This window comes from Eulemur rufifrons, chromosome 1, assembly GCF_041146395.1.
Source record: "Eulemur rufifrons isolate Redbay chromosome 1, OSU_ERuf_1, whole genome shotgun sequence".
NCBI classification, from domain to species: domain Eukaryota; kingdom Metazoa; phylum Chordata; class Mammalia; order Primates; family Lemuridae; genus Eulemur; species Eulemur rufifrons.
Window position 1 is genome coordinate 62,939,668 of NC_090983.1, and position 23,533 is coordinate 62,963,200.

General features: G+C 35.1%; 1 protein-coding gene across 2 annotated transcripts in view; it reads left to right on the forward strand.

The window, feature by feature from the left end:
- Positions 1-5,101: 5,101 nt before the first annotated feature.
- Positions 5,102-23,533, forward strand: part of FAP (fibroblast activation protein alpha) — a 68,554-nt gene continuing 50,122 nt past the window's right edge. Inside the window, exons 1-6 of one of the 2 annotated variants that reach the window (XM_069472021.1) lie at positions 5,102-5,225; positions 5,555-5,639; positions 20,496-20,594; positions 21,541-21,635; positions 22,569-22,643; positions 23,453-23,505. In XM_069472021.1, coding sequence (XP_069328122.1) covers positions 5,220-5,225; positions 5,555-5,639; positions 20,496-20,594; positions 21,541-21,635; positions 22,569-22,643; positions 23,453-23,505 — 413 coding nt within the window. In that variant the 5' untranslated portion in view covers positions 5,102-5,219. The remainder of the gene's footprint in view (positions 5,226-5,554; positions 5,640-20,495; positions 20,595-21,540; positions 21,636-22,568; positions 22,644-23,452; positions 23,506-23,533) is intronic. The other variant, XM_069472026.1, reaches the window with a different exon arrangement.

Consider the following 23,533-nt stretch of genomic DNA (forward strand, 5'->3'; position numbering starts at 1 on the left):
AAACTGAAGCCTGTTGCTATCTGGTAAAAACTTCTTTACTTCCCACTCTATTATTCAGTTACTACCAGGACACATACTTTTGGACCCATCAAGATATCCAGTTTATTAGCCCATTTATTTTTTCCTTCTGTCTTCACTTTCTCCTAGTTTCAGCCTAGATTGTACATCCCAATCACTGTATCCATAGATACCCTCCTGTCAGATACACAAACATGAATCAATCAAATTGTGTTATAATGTATGACTATCTGGGTTTATGCCCGATCTCCACCACCTGCAAGTTGTGTGACTTTGGGGAAGTTACTTAAATTTTCTGTGCATCCATGTTTTCATCTGTAAAATGAAGATAATAACAGTACTAATGTTTGGAGAATGAAAGGAGATAATATATGCAAAGTGCTTATAAAAAGGTCAGGCTCAATAAAAGTGTTCAAAAAAGATTAACTAGCAGTAGTAAAATGCTCTAACCTAAAAATGCTAGTGAAATAGAAATTTGCTTTAATAATTTGTGTTAAAGTATATAAAGTGCTTATGCATTCCATTTAAACAATTTAATCGGTCTTCCTGTTGATTAACCACTTCTAAAGAGATGTAATATTTACATTTGTAAATGACATCAAAACACTGATTCTGAGTTTTTGTGTCCTCAGCACCCAAAGAAATGGATTGTTTCAAGTGCAAGTGTCTTTTTTATAAAATGTCTTTTTTTTCCTTTGGGTAAATACCTAGTAGTAGGATTGCTGGATCAAATGGTAGGTCTACTTTTAGTTCTTTGAGGTATCTCTATACCAGTTTCTGTAGAGGTTATACCAGTTTGCAGTCCCACCAACAGTGTATACCACATGTACTCAATACTAAATTAGAACTAATCAATCAGCACTTATGTGCACACATGGAAGCAAAATTCAAGGGAAATCAAATAGGTGGGTGGGGAAGGAGGGGATGGGTAAATTCATACCTAATGTGTACAATGCACACTAAGTGACAGAAGGGCACACTTACAACTTCCACTCAAACTGTACAAAAGCAAATTATGTAACCAAAATGTATGTACCCCCATAAAATTCTGAAATTAAAAAAAAAATTTAAAAGCCCTCAAAATTAAAAAAAAAAAAAAAAAAAAGAAATGTGTTGTTTCTCTGCTCTGTCTCTTTTCTAATCCAACTTTGGTAGCTAACACTCTGGGCCTCCAAGGAGAACTTGCCCTAATTACGATAGGATGATGAACCACTGACATCTAATTATGAGATTTATGAAGGTAGTGGGTACCAATTACAAACTACGAGGAGTGTTGCTTTATATTCTTCCTTATGCAACAATTGTGGTTTTAGAAATTAGATCAGATTCAAAATGTAGTTTAAACTATATCAGTTTTCCTTGATGCTATTATGCCTCTTCTTCCAGATCTATAACTATGGGACACTCATTATGAATTTTGAAGACCTCAGGACTCTTCCTAGTTTGGATCTCAAAAGTCTCTTTTATGATGGGGATTTTGATGAATCCCTTAATTTAAATAAGTGCCTGGAGGAAGCTCTTTTAACCCCAGGCATTATGTAAATATTTCTCTGATTATTGGACCACAATTCTAACAAAATCCTTACCAAATTAATATTTTGGATACAGTCTTTACAGAGTGAGATTGTGTTCTTTTGAGATATGTGTAACAATATACTCTGAGGAAGTGGGGATCATACATATTTTAGGTCTAATGATTCTACTATCATACCCTGAAGCTGTCTTCCAATAGAAAATCAGTGAGATGTCTATTAAATTTTAAAAAAATATTGATTACTTCGAAATCAACTTCAGGAAATATCACAGAGAAGCAGTGCAATATAGTAATACTGGATTCTGTTAGAATCTTGTGCAAGTTATTTAAGTTTTGGTATGAATTAAATGAAATAATGTATTTAAAGCACTTTGTATGTAACTGAACAAGAAATGTTTATTGAATCTGAGGAATCAAATGGGCATGCTTTTAGGAAGTTTTAGGCGCAAGTTTTAGGGAAAGAATTCATATTTTAAAGAGTATAAAATCAAGGCTTACATTGGCTTCACTCATGCCCTCATACCCCTTACTTATAACGTGTCCTTAAATAATTTGTCATTGCTTTTGATTAATAAATGCATCCCTTTTTCTTTATGTCCCCTCCCTAAAATAAAAAGATATCCTTATTTATGCTCTCAGTATGGTCTTACCTTCATACTCAAGAAATATATAGCTGACTGTGTTTCTGGGAAAACATATATCAAACTCATTTTTTGCAGATATACATTCACTATTACTAAATAGTTCTAGTAAGCTCTCCTAATAACCTAAGCGTTTATGTTAATAGCCCCCTTACTCAGTGGGGCTTACCAGAACATAGTCACATTCCAAAGTAAGCCTTATGGAGTCCCTCTCTGAATGAGCTCAGCTGATAAGCCTTTACTATCCTAATTCTTGGCCTTAAGTTTTTACATGCCAAAGCCATCCTTTCTGGTTTTGTGGCATTTTTAATAGAGCTGCTTTCTGAGAAAAGTTTTCATTTCCTGACAAAGTTTAGACTTGAATTAAGGATTATACACATGTGGTATGTGTCCTTCCTGGCCCTCCTCCCAGGTCCATGCAGAAGTCACCAACCAATGAGGACACTCTTTCTACTAAACACAAACCCAGCTTCAGGCTCATCCTCAGCTAGCAGTTCAGGAAGCAAAAAAGAAACAAATATGTAAGAAATTACCTGGCATACTTGTACAAGACTGTAAGCTCCTTGAGGATACAGGCTGTGTCTGATTTATGTTTGTTTTCCCAACAAAAATGTTGACTAGATGTTAACTAACTGTATAAGATAAGAATAGGAACCAGTTTCTTTAATGTTTAAGAAAAGTTAGCAAAAGCATTTTCATTTTGACTCCAAAAGAAGCCAGTAAAGATGTTATAATATTTTAAAATATCCAAATTTTATGGGAGTCCTTGTTTGGATGAAAATTAGGAAACGTACACATTATCCCAAAGCAATGGACATGCATAACTCTGTTATAAAAAGTACCTCCCTAAACCATGAAATCAGATAGAAAAACTCTTGACATTGTTATTTCTATAGTCAGTCTCATTTTTCTTAAAACAATTCAAACCAGTAAGAATTTTCCAGAAGTTACAGTTTGACTCACCCAACCTTCCAAGGAAAAAACAAACAAAATTTAAATAAACATCTTTCACTCTAATAATTTTGCCCCCTTACTAACAATTTTGGCTTAAATGTGTCCTCCTAAAGTACCCCAGCTTCTCCACAGAGCCTGTCCAAAGAGTCTCTTGCGGACAACCCCACTCAGCTGTAGAATCCTAAGTGGTACTCAGTCACGTGGCAATGCATTTTTAATTGCTAAAGCTAATAAGTATGCATTTTAGTTATACCCTAATCATTTATTACAGTTTTTCCCCAGAATAGAAAGTCTTGGAAAGCACCCACTGAAAAGTACCTGTGGACTTTGGGGCTTTGGCAGGCTAGGACAGAACTTCTGAGAACACACTATATAAATATTCCAAACAAGGCAATCAATCTGAGAGAACCCACGCAGAACTACAGTTCGTTTGGGACCTGGCTGGGGGCTTTCATCTTGGATTTGAGGATTTTACAGTCACATGGAGATATCTACAAGCATATAACATGCCTTGGATATTACTCTTAAAGATTACTTCAGTTTGTAAAGAGGTGGCCCCACCAACTATAAAGGAGGGGTGCTCATCCAGAAGCTGCCATGGATATATTTCTCTGCCAGTAAGTGCTTAATGACTCATTTTCCTCAACAGAGTTTTCATAAGGCTGGAATTCAGGGAGGGATGTCTGGAGAATGTCTGAAAGGAAGTTCACAAGCCACTGTCCTGCTCTTTGCTGGAGAAAGCATCCCATGACAGCCAGACCAGTTGACTAAAGCAAACAGCAAAAGATTTCCGTAACATTTCCTCATAACATTTCATGTATAATCCAAGAAAGGTCGCTATGAAATTTGTTTTAATCAGGTTGTGAAAATTATAAACTTCCAAAGAAGAAAACTATTAGTGGAAAAATTAAAGACGCAGCAGTTTAACAACTGTGTTTATGTAGAGCCACAGAATCCAGCCAAGTGAATTGCACTGAAACAGCCAGAATACTCCAAGAAACTGTGGTGTGTGTGTGTGTGTGTGTGTGTGTGAGAGTGTGTGTGTGTTTTAATTCAGTCAACCAATTTATTAATCTGTCAAGATGACCAATTGCTTTGGAATTATGTCATTTGGCCAAAATGAAATTGTACATAAGACTTACTTCTCTTTTCAGATGGTTTTTTAATTTATTTTAAAGTTTTTATAATTACTAAATGTTCTCCTCTCTCAGAAGATATTCTGAGAGGAAAGCAAAAATATCACTCTTGCAAAGCCATTTCCATTCTTCCAAAGGTCTACTGGTAAATTATTCTTGCTGATCTTTCCATCTTTCTAGCCTGTGCATACACACCTAACCCATACTAAATTTCACCAGATGGCATTTTATTTCTTTAAAGTAAAGCAGCCGTGGGTTTAGACAGTTGAATTTTTAAACTTCTGTATTTACTGAAAGTGCATATGGTGCTATATGGACAAAGAAATTGTGCTGAAAGAAAAACATTTCTGTCTGCAATACCTCATAATCTCCCAGAGCAAGAAAAAAAGTGCAGTTATATGGTGTATTTCTCACAAAATCTTATGTGACTTCAGTGTTCTTCCTCTGTTAAAAATTAGATATATGTATAATGTATATACCTGAAAGTTTCATTATTTTAAATTCATCTTTTGGTTACAAATAGGAAGGTTATACAAGACCCCATGACTTGCCAAAGCGATCCAGGAGTGATTTCTAGAAGAAAATGAAACATGAACCTAACTTGTAAAAAAAAATAAATAAATAAAAACCTCTGTATGTCAACGTAAGCAGATGTTGGTGTAGAATTTACAAGGATGAGAAGGCTATAAAACCTCCCTTGAGCCATTCACAGTTCATTTGAGGGCCAAGAAACGCCCCCAAAATCTGTTTCTAATTTTATAAAAATCTTTTGAAATTTGGCACGGTATTCAAAAGTCCGTGGAAAGGAAAAAAGCCTTGTCCTGGCTTCAGCTTCCAACTAAGAAGGCAGACTCGCTGATTTTCAACGGTTTTCACAGATCCAGTGACCCACGCTCTGAAGTCAGAATTAGCTAACTTTCAAAAACATCTGGAAAAATGAAGGTTAGTATATGCAGCCTCAGGTACTGCTAAAGAGTGAGGGTTGGCTGGATTTAATGTGATCAGAGTTTTCTATTGTTTAGAAGTGAGGATTTGTATACAAGCATTTACTTCCTGGAGTGGGTTGGGATTAGGAAATTGCTCTAAATATACTATAGAAACATTTGTCCCTGCAGAGCTGGAAGAGTTCCAGCAATTATAGCCAGATCAGTGAAAGACAACCAAAAGCTTTGTGGGGAAGGAGAAATAGGATTTACGTGTAAACAAAATCTTGCTATTTTTACTATTTAGCACGAAATGTGTATGTGCCTAACTTTCTTTATTTTATGTAGACATGGCTAAAAATCGTATTTGGAGTTGCCACTTCTGCTGTGCTTGCTTTATTGGTGATGTGCATTGTCTTACGTCCTTCAAGAGGTAAGTACTTTCTCTGATTTGCTCTATATGCCTAGAATAGCTTGGAAAATGCACTAATGCGTGATCACAAGTGGTTGAACATTTCATAAGTGCTAATGTTCCAAAGTAAGTCTGTTATTTCTAAGAAGACATATAAGCTCACAGATATGTTGTTGTGCAAGACCAGAAATACTGAGGAATTTAAGGCATGGGTAGGAAGAGATTTACAGTGTTATTTAAGCAATAGAAAAACCTAAGGACTATTCTGCATCACCCCCACAACCCCCAAAAATATATGCTAAATACAAGCTTTGACAGGCCTTTAGAGACAGTATTTTTAACTAACATTGTTTTTCATTGTTAGGTTTGTCTCGTGGAAAGTAAAAATGAGTAAGAATGGAAAAGTTAAAACAGAACCTATGAAGTTATTTTTTTAATTACTGAATAGTTTTTTCAAAAATTTAGGAAAGAAATTGAGAATGGAGATCTCAGGAACATCTGTATAGGAAAAGTAAAACTGTTGTTCTAGATGTAGTAGCATTGAGCAATCAAATTAGAAGACTAAATATTGTTAAGCAAGCATTATGATCAGTGATACATTGGATTTTCTTACAAACAGGCTTAGATGGACATTGATCTCATTTTGCTGAAAATTAGAAGATACCCTGAGGTGGTATTGGAACTAGTTTGAATGTAAATTAAGACTCTGCTGATAGATAATCTAATGATATTAGGGGAAGTTTTTTATAAAAATGTTTATGGAGAGATGCTCAAGCTTATAAAACAGAAAAAAGAAAAACAATAACAGCTCTTGTGTCTTGGGGTCTAGGGACTGTGGAAAAATTTGTACCAACACATACTAGAAGTTTATGATAACTAACTGGGAAATATCTTTGGTTAACTCATAGTATAGAAAGATTGATGACACACTTCAGCTAAAGAATGTATGAGTCCTGAATGACTGTTGCTTTAAAAAAACTGAAACATAGAAAAACACATTGAAAAATTGAAAATTATCACCAGATTCTCCTAAAATTATATAAAATGAATAGATTAACCAGTAAGATAAAAGCAATGTTCTTACATCTTTAGGATTAATTTTCTGTCTTTATTCCTGCTCTATGCCAGCACAAGATTGTTCCTGGGCTATTGAGATATATGTAGTGTATATGTCCATATCTTTCACACATTTTAAAATTGTCTCAGACCAGTCTCTCAACTCAGTGGTTTTGGGGCCACATTTCCCTCATACCAGCAGTTAGCAGGTGGCAGATTAGGTCCTATTAACCCTTTGAACACTAAGCCATTAAAAATTAGCTCTTGATTTTAAAGAAACTCAAAAGTATGTGAAATTGACACTCTGCTCTCTCAGAAATAAATGTTCTTGGAGCAAAAGTGTGTAGATTTTATTGGGAACCTGCCTCTAGGTCCACAAGAAAGAAGTGGATTGTACTTTGGAATTTGAGCTATAATAAGAAATATACCATATTTATACTTTTACAAATAGTATATAAGTATACACACACACAGACATTTGTGTGATTGCATATAATCCCAATTCTTACCTTCTTTCCAAGTTTAGTTTATAACATACACATAAATACATGTTATAAACAAGGTACCGTGTAAAAGTCCAATAACATAGTTTTCTGTTTTCAACCAACATGATAATTCTCAGAGTAAAGTTATTTCCTGATAGGGTGAAATTACACTTGAGATAAAATTTTAGTACTCATTCAGAAACAGAAAAATCACAAATACGATGAGAACTGGTTTCTTTGGGGTTTTTTGTTCTTGTTTTTGGTTTGTTTTTTTTTGCCTATTAAACCATTTTCCATCTTTACTAAATGTGTTGAAGAACTTCTTGGAATGTCACTTAAATAGCTTGTAAATGGCATTGGTCATTCCCCTATTTTTGTGAGCAGAACCAGGGCAAGAAGCCCTCGTTTCCTAGAGCCAGGGCCACAGGCGGCCCTGAGGTTAGGTCGGGTGTTGCCTCCTTCCGACCTTCTTCCTTTCTTCTCACACCCAAGTCCTCAGTCATCTTCAGTCTGCAGAGTCAGGTCCAGTCTTCACTCACGTGTGCCCAGCGCCTATGAAAATAGGATCCAAGGCGGCACGGCGGGAAGGGGAAGGAGGAAAGGGAAAAAAGAACAGAGAATCCAAAGCTAAGTGAACTCCTACTTAGCCTGCTTCTCACACTTCATCAGAAATCCCATTACCTCATGTTGGCCTTAGGTGCCCTCAGATCCTCAGCCCAGCATTTTATGCCTCAGTGTAAGAACAGACTTCTTTTGAGAAACTTAAAATCACACTTAAGAAACATTCTTTCATTATTTGTATATTAATGTTTAAGTCCCACTACCTTCCTGCCCATTATCGTGCTGGTTGCTGGGCTACCAAGGTGCAGCAGTCAGGATTTCCCTCTGGAAGGCTGGGGAATAAGGACCCAGTGCTTTGTGCACCCGAAGATGCGTGGTCATTACCACTGATACCAGAGAAGGATTTCTGTCATCTCCCACTGGGTCTTAGTAAAAGAAAAAAGGAGGAGGGCTTCTCCAGGAAGGGAGAGGGCCCCAGGAGAACCAAACCAGGATTAAAAGGGCTTTGGAGGAATTAAGCAGAATCTTAGGAACAAATACGAATGTGCAGAAGCGAAATGAGAAAGATCCATTTAGCTCACTTACGTAATAGTAAATATAAGGAACAACTCTGAAACTTCTAAAATATACCATTTTTATTTTTGCCAATATGGGAAGCACACATGGGTTTCTACCCTTGGTCCCAGGCTGTTCTTCTTGGCTTCAGCCTGCACCCCTTCAATGACCCCTTTTCCTCTCTCCTACCTCCATTCACTTTTCCTCTCTTGAGGTTCTTCTTCCCAAGCATCACCCCTCTTTCTGTATGGACATGCCACAAGGGTGACAGGGAAAACTAAGCTCCCCAGTTTCCTCTCATTTTTGTTGACTCCAAAGACACAGATCTCCTTGTTTCAAGAGACTGACAGAGGTGACAAAGACAAAAAACTAGAATTAGAAAGTTACAGAGGCTCCAGATTTTTGCAAGTAAATTCCATATGGCCTTGCTTCATGCTTTATAGTTTCTGAATTCCCGGACCTTTGTAAAAGGAATTATAGGAGCTATCCTACCTCCTCCAATGGATTCTATTAACTATAGAGTTCCCCACATGGTGATGAACAAACTCTCAATAAATGTTAGCTATTATTTTTCTAAAATTTCTAACATGTAGGAGACACTTAACAAATGGTGGCTAGCATTTGTGTTCTCCATCTTAACATGCGTGCACTTAAACATTCAAAGATGGAGACTAGGCCCTTCTGTGGGATGTATAACAATTTTTTAAATGTTCCTCTTAATTCTGAAAGTAGGGAGTCTTTATCCCTGAGTGTCATCCTTGTTCCTATCCCCCACTTCCTTGGACCGAAGACAACAAATATTTCAGAAACTTCTGTGTGTGAGGCACACATAAGGAACACTGGCAGCTCTAGGGCAAAAGCAAGATGGAAGAAAAGAAGAAGGATAAAGGAGGTTGAAGAGGGGATGGGGATTAAACAGAGAGAGATTACGTAGCGTAGCATAGCGAGCAGAAATCCCACTTTCCCCTGGGTGGTGCCTCCGGTGCTCCTCAGTGAAAGGAGAGCCATTGGTGGTCTAGCCTCAGACCTCCCTGAAGTCCTTTGTCTACCTTTACATACTTTTCCTTCTACTGCTGTTTTTATTGTTGATTTTGGCCTGCAGTGTTTTGTACAAATTTATATTAATTGCCAATTTTAAAACATCAGATTTCACATACGAAAGCTAGATTTTGGCTTCTCTTTAAATGTTTAGATAGCTGTTACAGCAGCACCCCACTTCTCAGTACCAACATTTGTATTAGTCTGCTCAGGTCACCAGCACAGAATACCACAAACTGATTGGCTTAAACAGCAGAAATTCATTTTCTCACTGTTCTGGAGGCTGGAAGTCCAAGATCAAGATGTCAGCAGATTTGGCTTCTCCAGAGGCTTTCCTCCCTCCTCTTGATCTTTTCTACAAGTGCATTCCTGGCATTGCTTCCTCTTCTCATAGGAACACCAGTCCTATGGGATTAGGACCCCACCCTTATGACATCATTTAACTTTAGTTACTTCCTTAAAGGCTCTGTCTCTAAACACAGTCATAGTAGGGGTTAGGGCTTCAATTTATGAATTTTGGAAGCACACAATTCAGTCCGTAACAAGCATGGCCAATGAAAGCTTCTCTGAGATGATATTTCAGCTGAGATCTTAGGGATAAAAAAACACACACACAAGCTGGGGGACAGCGCTCAATGTAGAGGAAGTAGCAGGTGCAAAGACACTGAAGCAGGAAAGTGTTTGGGAAATTTAAGGAACTGATAGGGCTGTGATGTCAAGATCACTTAAATAAATTAACAAGGAAAATATGTGTATACACATGTAATTGTGATTATACATACACACATATATACACATATGTAAAATTTGTAGTGACTATTTAGCTAAGTTCTACCTTATATAAGGCATTTAAAAAGATATCTAAAGTCATAGACAATTTAGACAGAAGAGAGATCAATAATTTGTAAGAAGAAATATTTAAAATGCCGATATTTTAGGCAGAATCATTGTTGTTGTTACTATTATCATTATCATTATATTACTACTGTTAACATAACCTCAACAATCACCTTTACAAAAATAAGATATATGTGATATGGAATCGTCTTCAAAGGAGATGTAAATATGTTTTGAAGGTTTAAAACTTTTCCCAGTATCAACATTCAGTCTGTAAAATAAACTCCCCCAAACATCTTAAGACTTTTAAGCTGCTTTTTTCACTGTTCTCATGGAAGAAATATGGGGAAGTCTAAAATCTTGAGGAAAAGATTCAGAAAGTTCATGGAAATGAAAGAGCTTTTGAGTTGCATAAATAAATCAAGTTTGCAGATTATATTTCTTTAATGTACATTTGGATTTTGAAATCACAGAAGATAAAGCTTGGCAAATTCTCTTTGAGTTCTGCCAAATCTTAAATAATTTAAAAAATAATCCAAATCTTTAGAGGGGTGAGGAACCTGCATCCTTGGGGCCATATGTGGCCTTCTGGATCCTTGAGTGCAGCCTTTTGACCGAATTCAAATTTTACAGAACAAATCCTTGGAGTGGTGGGGGAGTTTACGTGTCTCGGATTTCCAAAGCAAATTATGTTACAACTTACACAAGAACATCCAGTCATAGAGATACCTTGAGAAAAACATGTTCCAAAGCTCAAACCAGGGATGTAAAATCGGGACGAAAAGCTTTTAAGAACCGGAAACAAGAATAAAAAATATATATTGATGGTTTAATGAAAAAAAAAAAAAGAACCGGAGACTGAGCCTTAAAGTATAACAATAACGAACGCAGTAGGCACATAACAAAATGAGCTTTTCATAGAAGAATTAATCAAATACTAATCAGTCTTTTTAAAATTTATTTTGCATTATATACAAATAACTTATTTTTTATTTCCAGTGTCCTTGTAAATTGACTAAAATTACCGAGTAAAACCAGAATAACTTACAATATTTATTAACCTTTATTATTACTAATAACAAAAAGAATAGTATGGTTTAGTATCTAAATTAAATACTTTTCATACAGTTTATGATTTTATACTTGGTGGAAAAACTGATGTGTTAGAACTCTTTAAGTGAATAGGATATAGCAACTGTATGTCAAAAAAATCAAATCACTTAGATGGAATGGAAAAATTCCTAGAAAGATACTAACTACCAAAACTGCCTCAAGAAGAAACAGAAAATCTGAACGGGACTATAACACCTAAAGAGATCGAATTAGTCATTTAAAAACTCCCCATTAAAAAAAAAAAACCTAGGCCCACGTGGCTTCACTGATAAATTCTACCAAACACTTAAAGAAGAATTATCAATCTTTCACAAACTTTTTCAAAATAAAAATACAACAGAATACTTCCCAACTCATTCTATAATGTTAGTATCGCCCTGATGCCAAAACGAGACAAAGATGTCACAAGAAAAAAAAATTATAAACCAAAATCTCTTATGAATATAGATGCAAAAATTTTCAACAAAATACTAGCAAGCCAAATCTATCAATATATAAAAAGGCTCCTTTATGTATATATATATATATATCTCCCATGACCAGGTGGGATTTATCCCAAAAATACAAGGTTGGTTTAACATTTGAAAATCAATTAACATAATAAAACTTATTAATAGAGAAAAAGAGAGAAACCTCATAAACATTAAAATTGTTACAGAAAAGGATTTGACAAAATCCAGCACCCTTCCGTAATAAAAACACTCAACAGAGAAGTAGAAGGAACTTCCCCAACCTGATAAAAGGCATCTACAAACAAACAAACAAACAAATCACACTTAATGGTTAAATAATCAGTGCTTTCCCTCTAAGATCAATAACAGGACAAGATGTCTTCTCTCACCACTTTTATTCAACATTTTATGGTTGGTTCTAGCCAGGGCAATTAGACAATAAAAAATAATAAATAATATCCAGATTGGAAAGGAAAAGGTAGAACTATCTCTATTTGCAGATGACATAATCTTGTTTATAGAAAATCCTAACAAATTATACTAAAAAACTATTAGAGCTAATAAGCACCTTCAGCAAAGTTGCGGGATACAAGATCAAGATATAAAAATCAACGGCATTTCTATACATTTGCAATGAACAATCCAAAAAGAAGATTTAAATAAATGGAAAATCACTTATGAATTTAAATAAATAGAAAAACATCACATCAGTATTTTTTAGATGACAATGCTCCCCAAATTTGTCAACAGATTAAATGCAATCTCTATCCAAATCCCAGATAACTTTTTTTTTCTGATCCTAAAATCCATGTGGAAATATAAGGGACCCAGACTAGCTAAAACAATCTTGAAAAAGAATAACAAACTGGAGGAATCATACTTCCTGATTTCAAAACTTACTACAAAAACAGTGTGGTACTATAGTTAACAATAATTTATTGTATGTTTTAAATTAACTAAAAGAGTAGAATTGGAATGCTCCTAACACAAAGAAATGATAAATGCATGAAGTGATGAATGTCCCAATTACCCTGATTTAGTCATCATACAATGTATGCCTGTATCAAAACATCACATGTACTCTATAAATACGTAAAACTATTAATACTATGTACCCATAGTTAATTAAACATTTTAAAAGATTCAAAAAAAAAAGAAAAACACACCACGGACAATATGGTACTGCTATAAGAATAGACATATCAATCAATGAAATAGATTGAGAGTCCAGAAATAAAGCCTTATATTTATGGTTAATTGGTTTTTGGTAAGAGTCCCATGGCAATTCAATGGGGAAAATCTATTCAACAAATGCAACTGGACAACTGGATATCCATGTGCAAAAGAATGATGTTGGACCCCCTTCCTCACACTATATGCAAAAATCAAAATGGATCAAAGACTGAAATACAAGAGCTAAAACTATAAAACTCTTAAAACATAGGGATAAATCTTCAGCCATTAGATTAGGCAAAGATTTCTGAAATATGACAAAAAGAGTAAGCAACAAATGAAAAAAATACATAAATTGGACTTCATTAAAATTTAACATTTGGGGGTTGTTAAGGATTCCATTTAAAAAGTAAAAAGACTACACACAAAATGGGAGTAAATATTTACAAATCATATATATGACGAGGAATAGCATCCAGAATATATGAAGACATCTTACAACTCAATAAAAAAAAGTAAATAACACAATTAAAAAATAGACAAAGGGTAGACATTTTGTCAAGGAAAATATACAAATGACTAATGAGCACATGAATCATGCTCAGCATCATTAGTCATTAGGAAAATGCAGCTCAAAACCACAATGAAATACCAGGGATGAAACTGCAAGGGAGCATAGGCACTTATTATAGCCTACATAGTGTGAAATGGCTTGCCCTTGGGGGTGCAATAGAAATGGAGAAAAGCAGACAGAGTACAGAGAGAGTTAGTGAATAGAGTTGTCAGGCCTGGGTGTTGGGCAAAGGAGATAAGGGAAGAGGGAAGTCAAGTAGTACTCCCAGGAATTTGTATTGAGGAAACACATGGATGGTAGGTAGTGCCATTTACTTGGAGAAATCTGGAGGAGGAATATGAAATTTTCTTCTCTTAGCTTTGGACATATTGATTTTGAAATGTTTCTGAGATATGCAAGTGGGGATATTAAAGAGGAATTTTAATATACAGGTCTGGAGTTCAGAGAAGAAATCCTGTGGAGGTCAGGTGTGGCAGTGGTGATAGGGGTGACACAGCCCAGGGATATGTGATAGAAACCCTGGGAGAATGAAATGACCTAAGAAAGTGACATTTCTTCAAGCCCCAGGCAGTAGCAATAAGAGCCATACCAAAATTTAAATAGAGATTAGAGGAAGATGAGCTGGCAAAGGAGACTGAGTGGACTTTCAAAAATAAGCAAGGTTTGCTTTCATCTTCAGAGTCACCAAAATGTCATTTGCCATTCATGTTCTTATGCATTATGTGGATCATATCCTATGATCTTTGAAAGCTTTAGCTATTCTGAAAAATAAGTGACCCCTAGTTGAAATAATATAACACAACAATAAAACAACACACAAATGGGCTGTTTAAAGAAGGTTGACATTTCCCTTGAGTAACTCATGTTGTTCAGTATTGTTTATTAAGAGAACCAGAGAAAATTTTTTTTAGAGCTGAGAGCTACTACACTCTTCAACTGGACAGTAAGAGCTTTATAGCTAACAACCTCTTTGCTTTGATAAAGCTCAAATTGCCTCACTTTCTCTTAACCTAGGTTTTGGGGTACAGTATTCTACCCCCTTATGTGTTGCTTGATTCTTGTGTTGTTTTTATGTTTGTTGTATTTTGTTGTTTTATTACATGCGTGCTCTCACTTTAATTATATAGTATAGTGGTAAAGTAATCAGCTCCAAAATCAGACAGAGCTGTATTGAAACCCCAGCTTTGCTATGTATTAGGCAAACTAGTTTACCTCTCTAGTTTTCATTTCCTGATCTGCAAAATGGTATTCATAATAGTACTTTTTGTGGAGGGTTGCTGTGAGGATTTAACAGGCCCATGCACATACAGTGTTTAGCACTTACAAGAATTTAAGTAAAATATAGCACTTTCTAGTATAAAGCTAGTTCAGATCCATTTTTTTCAAAGTTGTCAGTCTTTACCCAAATTTGATCATATTAGCTTGTAAGTAGTTTATTTCCTACCCTATTATTTCCTATCCTTGCCCCTGTGGTACTTACTCCAGAAACAAACATGGCCCAAGATGCAATGGTTGGAAATGATGCCTTCTCATAGATAGTATCTCTGCAGAAACAGCAGAAATATGGGGTGTGGTGGGCCTGGGAGCCCATGTCGCTTTCCTTGGAGTGGCCTCATAAGCATCAATTCCAAATCAAATGCAAAAATGAGAACAAAAGGACCTGCCAGCCATTGTGTGCCCACTTAATGAAACATATTTTGTCAATTGGTTTATGATGAAAATGAGATCTAACATCAGATGTTTCTGTCCTGACACTAACTTCTAAATTTTCAGGACTAGACCATTAAATGGCAGAAACAGAAACAGAATCCTAATAAAGAAGAAGCACAAAGTTTTAAGAAAGAATTAGGAGACTAGTGAATCATTACTTGCTTGTGAATCATTTCTGTGAATTGTAATTTCTTGGATTTGTAATTGAAATAATTTTCAGCTTTGCTTTAATAAGTTGAAAATGCAAATAATTAAAGCATAGTTAATTAGAGTGTTTAAGCAGTATGTGAGTAACTATGCCAAAGATGGGCCAAATCAAATTTAAGGGCACTGTGAGGAATTAAGTGTTAATCAACTAAGTGTCAGTTATGTATAGTGGAGCGATACGCTTTCAGAATTAATTTTTACTTCTGTTCAACTAGTAGAGTTTAAAAGTTATAGTTGCCAAAGCTAATCTTCCAAAATCATCAAATCATTATATTTTGATATTAAAACATTATTTGAAAAGGGACATAAAAATCCATTTATTCATCCAATAATTATTAATGAATATGTTCAGGTGATGGAAACTTATTTAGTGTGTGTGTTGCTGTGGAGATGTATTTTATAATAATTTACACAAATGCACATTCAAAACACTAGAAAACAATGATTCTAGTGGTTTCTCTGTAATCTCACTTGAATCTAATCTGGAGCAGAATCAGTCCCCCAGTCTTCTCTCCAGTTTTCCAGAATCAGCAAAGGGATTATACCTAAAGAAGAGTCTATTTGGAGACAATGAGCATTAAAGGAGACCATTAACATTCCTTGAAAACCAAGGTCAACACTTAGTTGTGTGGATCTATTCTCCATGCAGCGGAGACTGCTATGCAGGCCAGCCTCACCCACCCAGCAGGAGTTTGTTGTCAAGAAGGGATTCTATTGACAAGCATAGGAGTATATTGAATGAGTGGATTCAGTGAAATCATTAAATTGGAATTCTGGACATTTGCAAAAGAATCTTCTGGGAGGTTGGTAAAAACTAAAACTACCAAGACCCTGTCCCCAGAGACTGTGATTTAGTAGGGTTGAGATAAATTACTAAGAATCTGTTTTTTAAACAAGCATTCCAAGTGGCTCCAAAGACTAAATTTTGATATAAATATTTAAATGAAGGCATATCTAGGAAAAAGAATGTATAGATGAAATTTACTACAGGGACTAGAGGGCAGAAAGTAAGGGAGAGAATTATCAAAAACAAGTGAACACAAAATCTGTCAAGTTCACTTATTTTTTCATCTAACAAATATTTACTGTGCTCCCACTCTATGTCAAGCACTGTCCTAGCTGCCAGGCACATAAAAGTAGGAAAAATCAAACACAGCCTCTACCTTCATGGATAGAGACCTATGCCTTACAAAATTATTTTCCACATAAATAGAGATTTTAAAAGTTCATATTTAATAAATTTAGATTAATGTTGAGAAAGCAAAAAGCCACGGATATTTTCATAGTTCCCAGTGGAAGGTCATTTCTGTTGGTGATTGATATGGTGGTCAAAATTGATAGTGTAGCAAAACATTATTATATTTATGATCTTTCTACATGTACAAAGAAACAGAGCTTGTATTGAAAATTCTAAGTAGATTTTATGCCTGATTTCCACTCTAACATGACCTAATGCAACATCTCAGAGTAGAAACATTACTCCATTGTGTTTATGAACATGTGGTCATTTTTCAATAGGAAGAGAAGAATGCCTAATTTAAATTTCTCCCATTATATTGGGAACGAATTCAACTGTATCCAGCCTGACACCAACGTAATTACACTGTCCAAGCCCTGGCTACATCACATGTGAGACAGTTTACAATGATAACATGAGGTTTGGAGTAATGATCCTACCCCAATGTGTGCCATTAACCCTATTACTATATAAATGTAGCTGGCTCATCAAGATATGCTTTTCATACATCCATTCGTCACTTCTTGGGTGGTGGTGAGGATTATTCTCATTATGGCAATTAGTAGTACGTTAATACATGTTTAAAATTGCTTTACAGATATTTTGAGTCATAATAGGACATATGCTAAGCTCTCTATATAGATTGCTGGCATTTATAGCTACTATGCACCCATATACAATAAATGACTTACCAGGAAGTAATAGGAAATATACTATTAAGTATAACCTTCCTGTATAATATAAACTAGGGGTTTAAAAGAATAAATAACTAATCCTTACAATCTTTTGGAGAAATGTGATAAGGATCAGGATGCTTTTTAGTGACATGGAAAGGAAAATGGGTAGATATTTAAAAAATAATTTGAAACTTGTTTTTATATAAATTTTATTTATCAATATGTACAGTATTAGTGCTAGTTGTGTTTATTAACAGAATTATAACAGTTCAATTATTAAGCTGCACAATAGACAAGATGTTCTTAGTATAACTGATAAATTTCATTAAACTAGAATAAAAGTAAACCTTAATTGTATATACAAATAGCCTAATCTGAAACTGCACTTTTCAAACTGTGGTTTTAGTAGATATTCAAAACCAAAAGTCCCAATCGTCAAATTTGTTTGGGAAACACTGATCTAAAATATTTGTTTGAAAAATACTGATGAGTTATGCTAATACTAAAAGGTAATATTGATTGCCTGCTTACCATGTGGCAAGCATAGAGGTAAATGTTTTACTTGAATTACCTCACTTAATTTAACCACCTATAAAAATGAAGATTAATTTTAGCTATGCATGTCCTATGCATAACTGCAAGTACTAAAAATTATATGCAAAGATACTTAAATAGAAAAAACTATGATATAAATCATTAGCCATAACAAAAATCATTCTCTATACTCAAAAAAGACATCACCAAGGTTATAGTCATTTATTGAATTAATAACAAAATTTTTTTAAAAAAAAAACAGTTATCTAGTTGTTTTGGCATTCACAGTAAATGGATTTACTATACTTAAAAATTTTCCATCTGGATATTCAGGATTAGTAGATATAAACTAAATGTATCTCAAATAGAAAATAATTTCCACTACAAATAGTGTTATGATTTTCCCTTGATTACAGTAGAAACAGATTGTAATTTGCTCTTAGGAGAGCTAAATAAAATTGAACTAAATGCAGTACTTGGCAATTATATTATAATGCCATTATAGTAAATGGTCTTTTATTCATTGAATAGGAATTTACAAAATCAGTAGTATGAATTCTGCACAAGATCATTCCATTAAACAGAAGTTTCATTATAAATAATTTTATATCATATGCAACCTTACTTAAGATGCAAACAGATTATAGGAAGATAATTGTTAAAAAAAAAAACAGAATAACTTAATGTTATTAAATATTCAGTGTCTAGTTGCAAAGGGGCTTACCAGCCACTTGCATTCTCGTAGCTACCAGAATGAGTTTTTGCTAAATTAAGAAAATAAACCCATAGTCTTAATCAAATGTGTGGAGCATACATGCATCAGTGTGAATCAGTTAAAATAGCAGAAGATGCTATTACCCAGTTGATCATTTTGCTCTTATTACATACATGGCAGTACATTTATGTAACTACAAGGTTAATAGAACAGGTTGAGTTTCAAATGTTAAAATCTAGTATGGCATAGCTGAAAGGATTGTCAGCACCTTCTAGTCCAGTCCCTTATATTATAAGTGAGCAAGCTGGGGTGCCAGAGATCTACTCACCAAAGCCATGGAGGAAATTAAAAGAAGGGCACAAATCTCAGCCAGCCAGCCAGCTATGCTTCATTTCAAGCATCCATTCATTCAAGTATTTATTAAATGCCAGTGTGTGCTAGACACTGGGGAGCAAAACAAGTGAGCAAAACAAGACATGCATGGTCTTTGGCCTTATAGTAACTGTTTTAATTATACAGTGGAAGGTGGAAAACCATTAATAAGGTAATTACTCAAATGCACACATGATTACAGCCCAGAGCAAGTGCTCTAAAAGAAGGAAATATAGTCTGTGGGAATGTGTAACAAGGGAACCTGACCTTAACCAAGTTAACCAGGGGACGGGAAGGGCTTCCCAGAGGAAGTTGCCCTTCAACTGAATACTAAAGGCTGAATAGAAATTATGAGACAAAGAGAGAGGGTGGGAAGAGCTGCAGAAGCTCTACAGAAAGAATATGTGAGGAACAGAAAGCCAAGTATGTTTGGACACTAGAAAGTAATGAGAGAGGGGCAGGGAGGGCTGGTGGGGTAGATTGTGCCAGGGTAGCCAGCACCTGTTGTCCAAATCGCCATTTTTGGTCTTTATCTGAAGAGTCATAGAAAGCTATGGAAGAGTTTTAGCACAAAGATAAAGCTACAGCTCTCATCTTTGACAGTTTTATTTCACCTAAATGCTATTCAAGGTACAGGGTATTTCTGTAAGTTTTGGTTCTGTGAAGTGGTGACCTGGAGAAGGGGTAGGGTGGGACAGAGAGAGAATGGCCCTAAGTGTATAAACGGGATTGGAAGTTGATTGCTTTATTGTCTGCCTGGTGTATCTGACTGTTTCGGAGCTCTATAACGAGTTTGTTCTGAGAATTAGGGTCGTGTTAGGTTAACACAATTGTTTTGAAAGATCCAAATATAGATGAAATTTATTTGGTGTTTGTGAGCTAGATTAAGCTAGCTTTTCTATGGACAACCTCTATTCTTGCGATTTCTAAGATAATTTGTATAGATCATGTGGTTTTCTTTTCTTCTGGTCGGCTTTCTCATTCTAAAAATCCATAGTCAGAATAAGAAAATTATCTACATTCTTTACTGCCTCTGTTGAGATTTCTGAAGTTTAGGATTCCGCCTGATTTCACCCGACCAACTGGGGTTCTAAAATACATCCTTGATCAATCAGTGGAAATTCAAGCCAAGCCTGTGAGGAAATACAGTGAACTGCTTAAGAGGCTGAGGTTATAATCAGACCCACACGGTCTATAATCCCAGCTCTGCAAGGCCTAGAGTTATTGGAACCTCATCTCATCTTCCTCCTCAAAAACCCCTGACAACTCTTCACTGCCTGAAGAATAATGTCCCAGGTGCTCTGTAAGGCCCTTTGCTGCAACTTTCACCTTCCTTTACATTTTCCCACCAGTTTTCCCTTCCAGGCAATCAAACTATCTCCCTAAAGCCTTGGTTACCCTGTCTATAATAAAGAATATACTACTAATAATGATAATTATTAAAATAGGGTTTAAGCAAGCACTTAGCCAATGGCAGACTTTATCATTATGTGAGAAACAACAGATTAAGGCCAGGCTTAGAATTTATTTGAGTTATTAACCTTCTTTTTAATAAGAATGTATTTCCTTTTCCCCCCAAAGTCCACAACTCTGAAGGAAGTACTACAAGAGCACTCACACTGAAAGATATTTTAAATGGGACATTTTCTTATAAAACATTTTTTCCAAACTGGATTTCAGGTAAATGGATTGTTTCTCTATCTTTTGGGGGTTTTAAAAATGTATTTTGTTTTGTCTTGATTGTGGTGCCAATGTATCTCTATGGTAACTGAAACCATATCAGTTGAAATGGACAAAAAGAGCAATTATCTGAATAACCCAGGCGCCTACCAAAGCAGTTTTGACAAGACTATTCAGACTGGATTTGCCCAATAGCGATGAGGCCAATAGGAGATTAAAAAGAAAAGGAAAAGTTAAAAATGCATTGTTGAATAATTTGAGTGTCTGGTATAGCTTTTGAGAATGGGAGATATGCACCTATTTAGGAGAGGTTATGAGAATTTTACCAAAAGAGAAATTCCACTGTTAATCTGGATAATCTGGAAAACAGAAAAAATCCCACTCTGACAACAAACCCTTTAAGGGCTATTAAATTGTTATTTGCATATGCTTTTTAAAATAGGATGTTATCAAATAAGTCAAATCAAATAGATGGTGAGATCAACTAAATAGTTTATGACATTATAGTTGTATATTTAAGTGCCACTAAGAGATTGAATATTTTTATTTTTTTGTTTAGAAAATAAAATTCATATAAAGTATGTTTTAAACTAAATCAAACACAACCCAAATGCAACTTATTTTTATCATTGCTAAAGAAATGTACTATTTAAAACTAGCTTATCCTCTTTGTAACTCAGAGAAAACAAAATTTTATTCCTAAGCACCCTGAATCAGAATAGGGCTGCTGCTAGCAAATGCGGCATCTTTGTGTGAAGCAGAGAAAAGCATACTTTTCTCCCTTCCACCGTCAACTTACTATTTTAAATCTGAAAAAGCAATATATACTGCACAGGTAGGAAAAACAAAGTAGGTCTTTGAAATAAGAGAGGGGTTTTTGTTGTTGTTAGAAATATATTTTCTGTTAAAAGATCATTTCAAGTTTCGTTTTCTTTCTTGCTTAAAGGACAAGAATATCTTCGTCAATCTGCAGATAATAATGTAGTGTTTTATAATATTGAAACAGGAGAATCATATACCATTTTGAGTAATAGCACCCTGGTATGTACCCAACATCATTTTCCTCCTCAGAAACCTTTGCCAGCTCCTCACTGACCAAGGACAGAATTCAAAGTCTTAGCACCTGATCTGGACTTCCCAGCCCCCTCTCCCATTGGAGTCCTCCAATTCTCTCTTCTAGTCACACTAGGCTATTGTCCTTGCCTTCTTGTGAATCACCTGGGGGTATCTTTTTTCCTCTGTAGAAATAGTATGTCATAAAATAGTTAAGAACTCAGTCCTCAGTCTCAGGCAAACTGAGGTTCAAATCCTGGCTTTGTCACTTACTAGTCTTGGAATCTTGGGTCTACACTATATTCACCTCACTATGCCTCAGTTTCTTCCTCTGTAAAGTGGGAACAATGATACATCTTTGGGTTAATATAAGAATTAAATGAAATAACATTTGAAAGTGCTTAGGACAATGCCTGACACAGAATAAATGCTCAATAAGTGGTAGCTATGATAGATGGGCACATACTGTTCTGTTCTCCTGGGCGCTGAATCCTCCTACTTTCCCCACCCTTAAAAGCCTACTAATCTTTTAAAACCAAGTTCAGATATAATAACACTCTCCTCCTCTGTGCAACCAATGATCCCCTCATCTGGATTCAATCATTTTCTCCTTAATGATTTTGCAATGCTGTATTGAATCTCTTTTTTAGAGCTTTCTAATTTGTCATATGTTATTCCATTATAAGTTTAACATCATAAGGTTCTTGAAATCACATGTGATGTCTTATCTGTTGCATCCTCCCCCCATAGTGTCTAGTAAATTTCTTTGTATACAGCAGATACTGCATAAAATTTTTTCAATTTCATTGAAAGAATATGTATGCAGGAATGTATCAGTGATATAGCATTCTTTTAGAATTACAAATTTACATGGCTCTTTGTTATTTTTCTGTATTCTAATCGACTTCTTCATAATTTCAGAAAAGTATAAATGCTTCAAATTATGGCTTATCACCTGATCGGCAATTTGCATACCTAGAAAGTGATTATTCAAAGGTATCAACTATTTAATTTGGATATATCTGATTATATCTCCTACTAATCCACAAGTTAGTTTAAAAAGTAAGAGAAAGCAAGAGTCTGTCTTTATCTCTAAATGTTCAGGCCTTGGTCACTAACAATCTTCAGAAATACACGTTTCAACCCGACGGAGCTTCTCTGTCAAGAGTTTGAAAACCCTTTCAGAAACAGAATCCAAAATAATACTTGCATCATTCGCTAACCACAGCACAAACATGCCTACCAAGAAAAAGAATAGCTTTGTTCAGGAGGAACTATAAGCTAAATATCTCCTATTATTTTCAAAATTTCTATTATTTAAAAACTACACTCAGAGAAAGGCAATCATTTTGTAACAAAACCATATGTTATATGAAATTTTCTTTACTTAATTTTAAAGAGTATCATTATAATGAATTACCCAAGCACAGAATAATTCTTACAGGCTGTGGAAATCATAGTGGTTTTACTCCAATACAGGTAAAACATGAAGGGAAAATTCCTAGGATACAGTGTGTCAAAGATAAGCTTTTTGTGTTAGGAAATGTCTTTGGATATGCTTTTTATGGAGTGAGGGTTGAATCATTGCTGAGATTAGTTCTGGAACTTGGACAAACGGCACAAAAGTCCACAGTAAAACTCTTTAAATGAAGACTCGTTTGGAATTGAAACATATTCTTCCTAGTGCCTTGTAAAAGTAGTCCTTTTATAATTCTGAACTTCGAATTGGATGATATATGATTATACATTATTGATGTAAGCTTTTTTTAAACTGTAATTTGTCTTGCCTCTCTTCTTTCTGACAGCTTTGGAGATACTCTTACACGGCAACGTATCACATCTATGACCTTAGGAATGGGTAAAACATCACCTCTATTCATTAATAC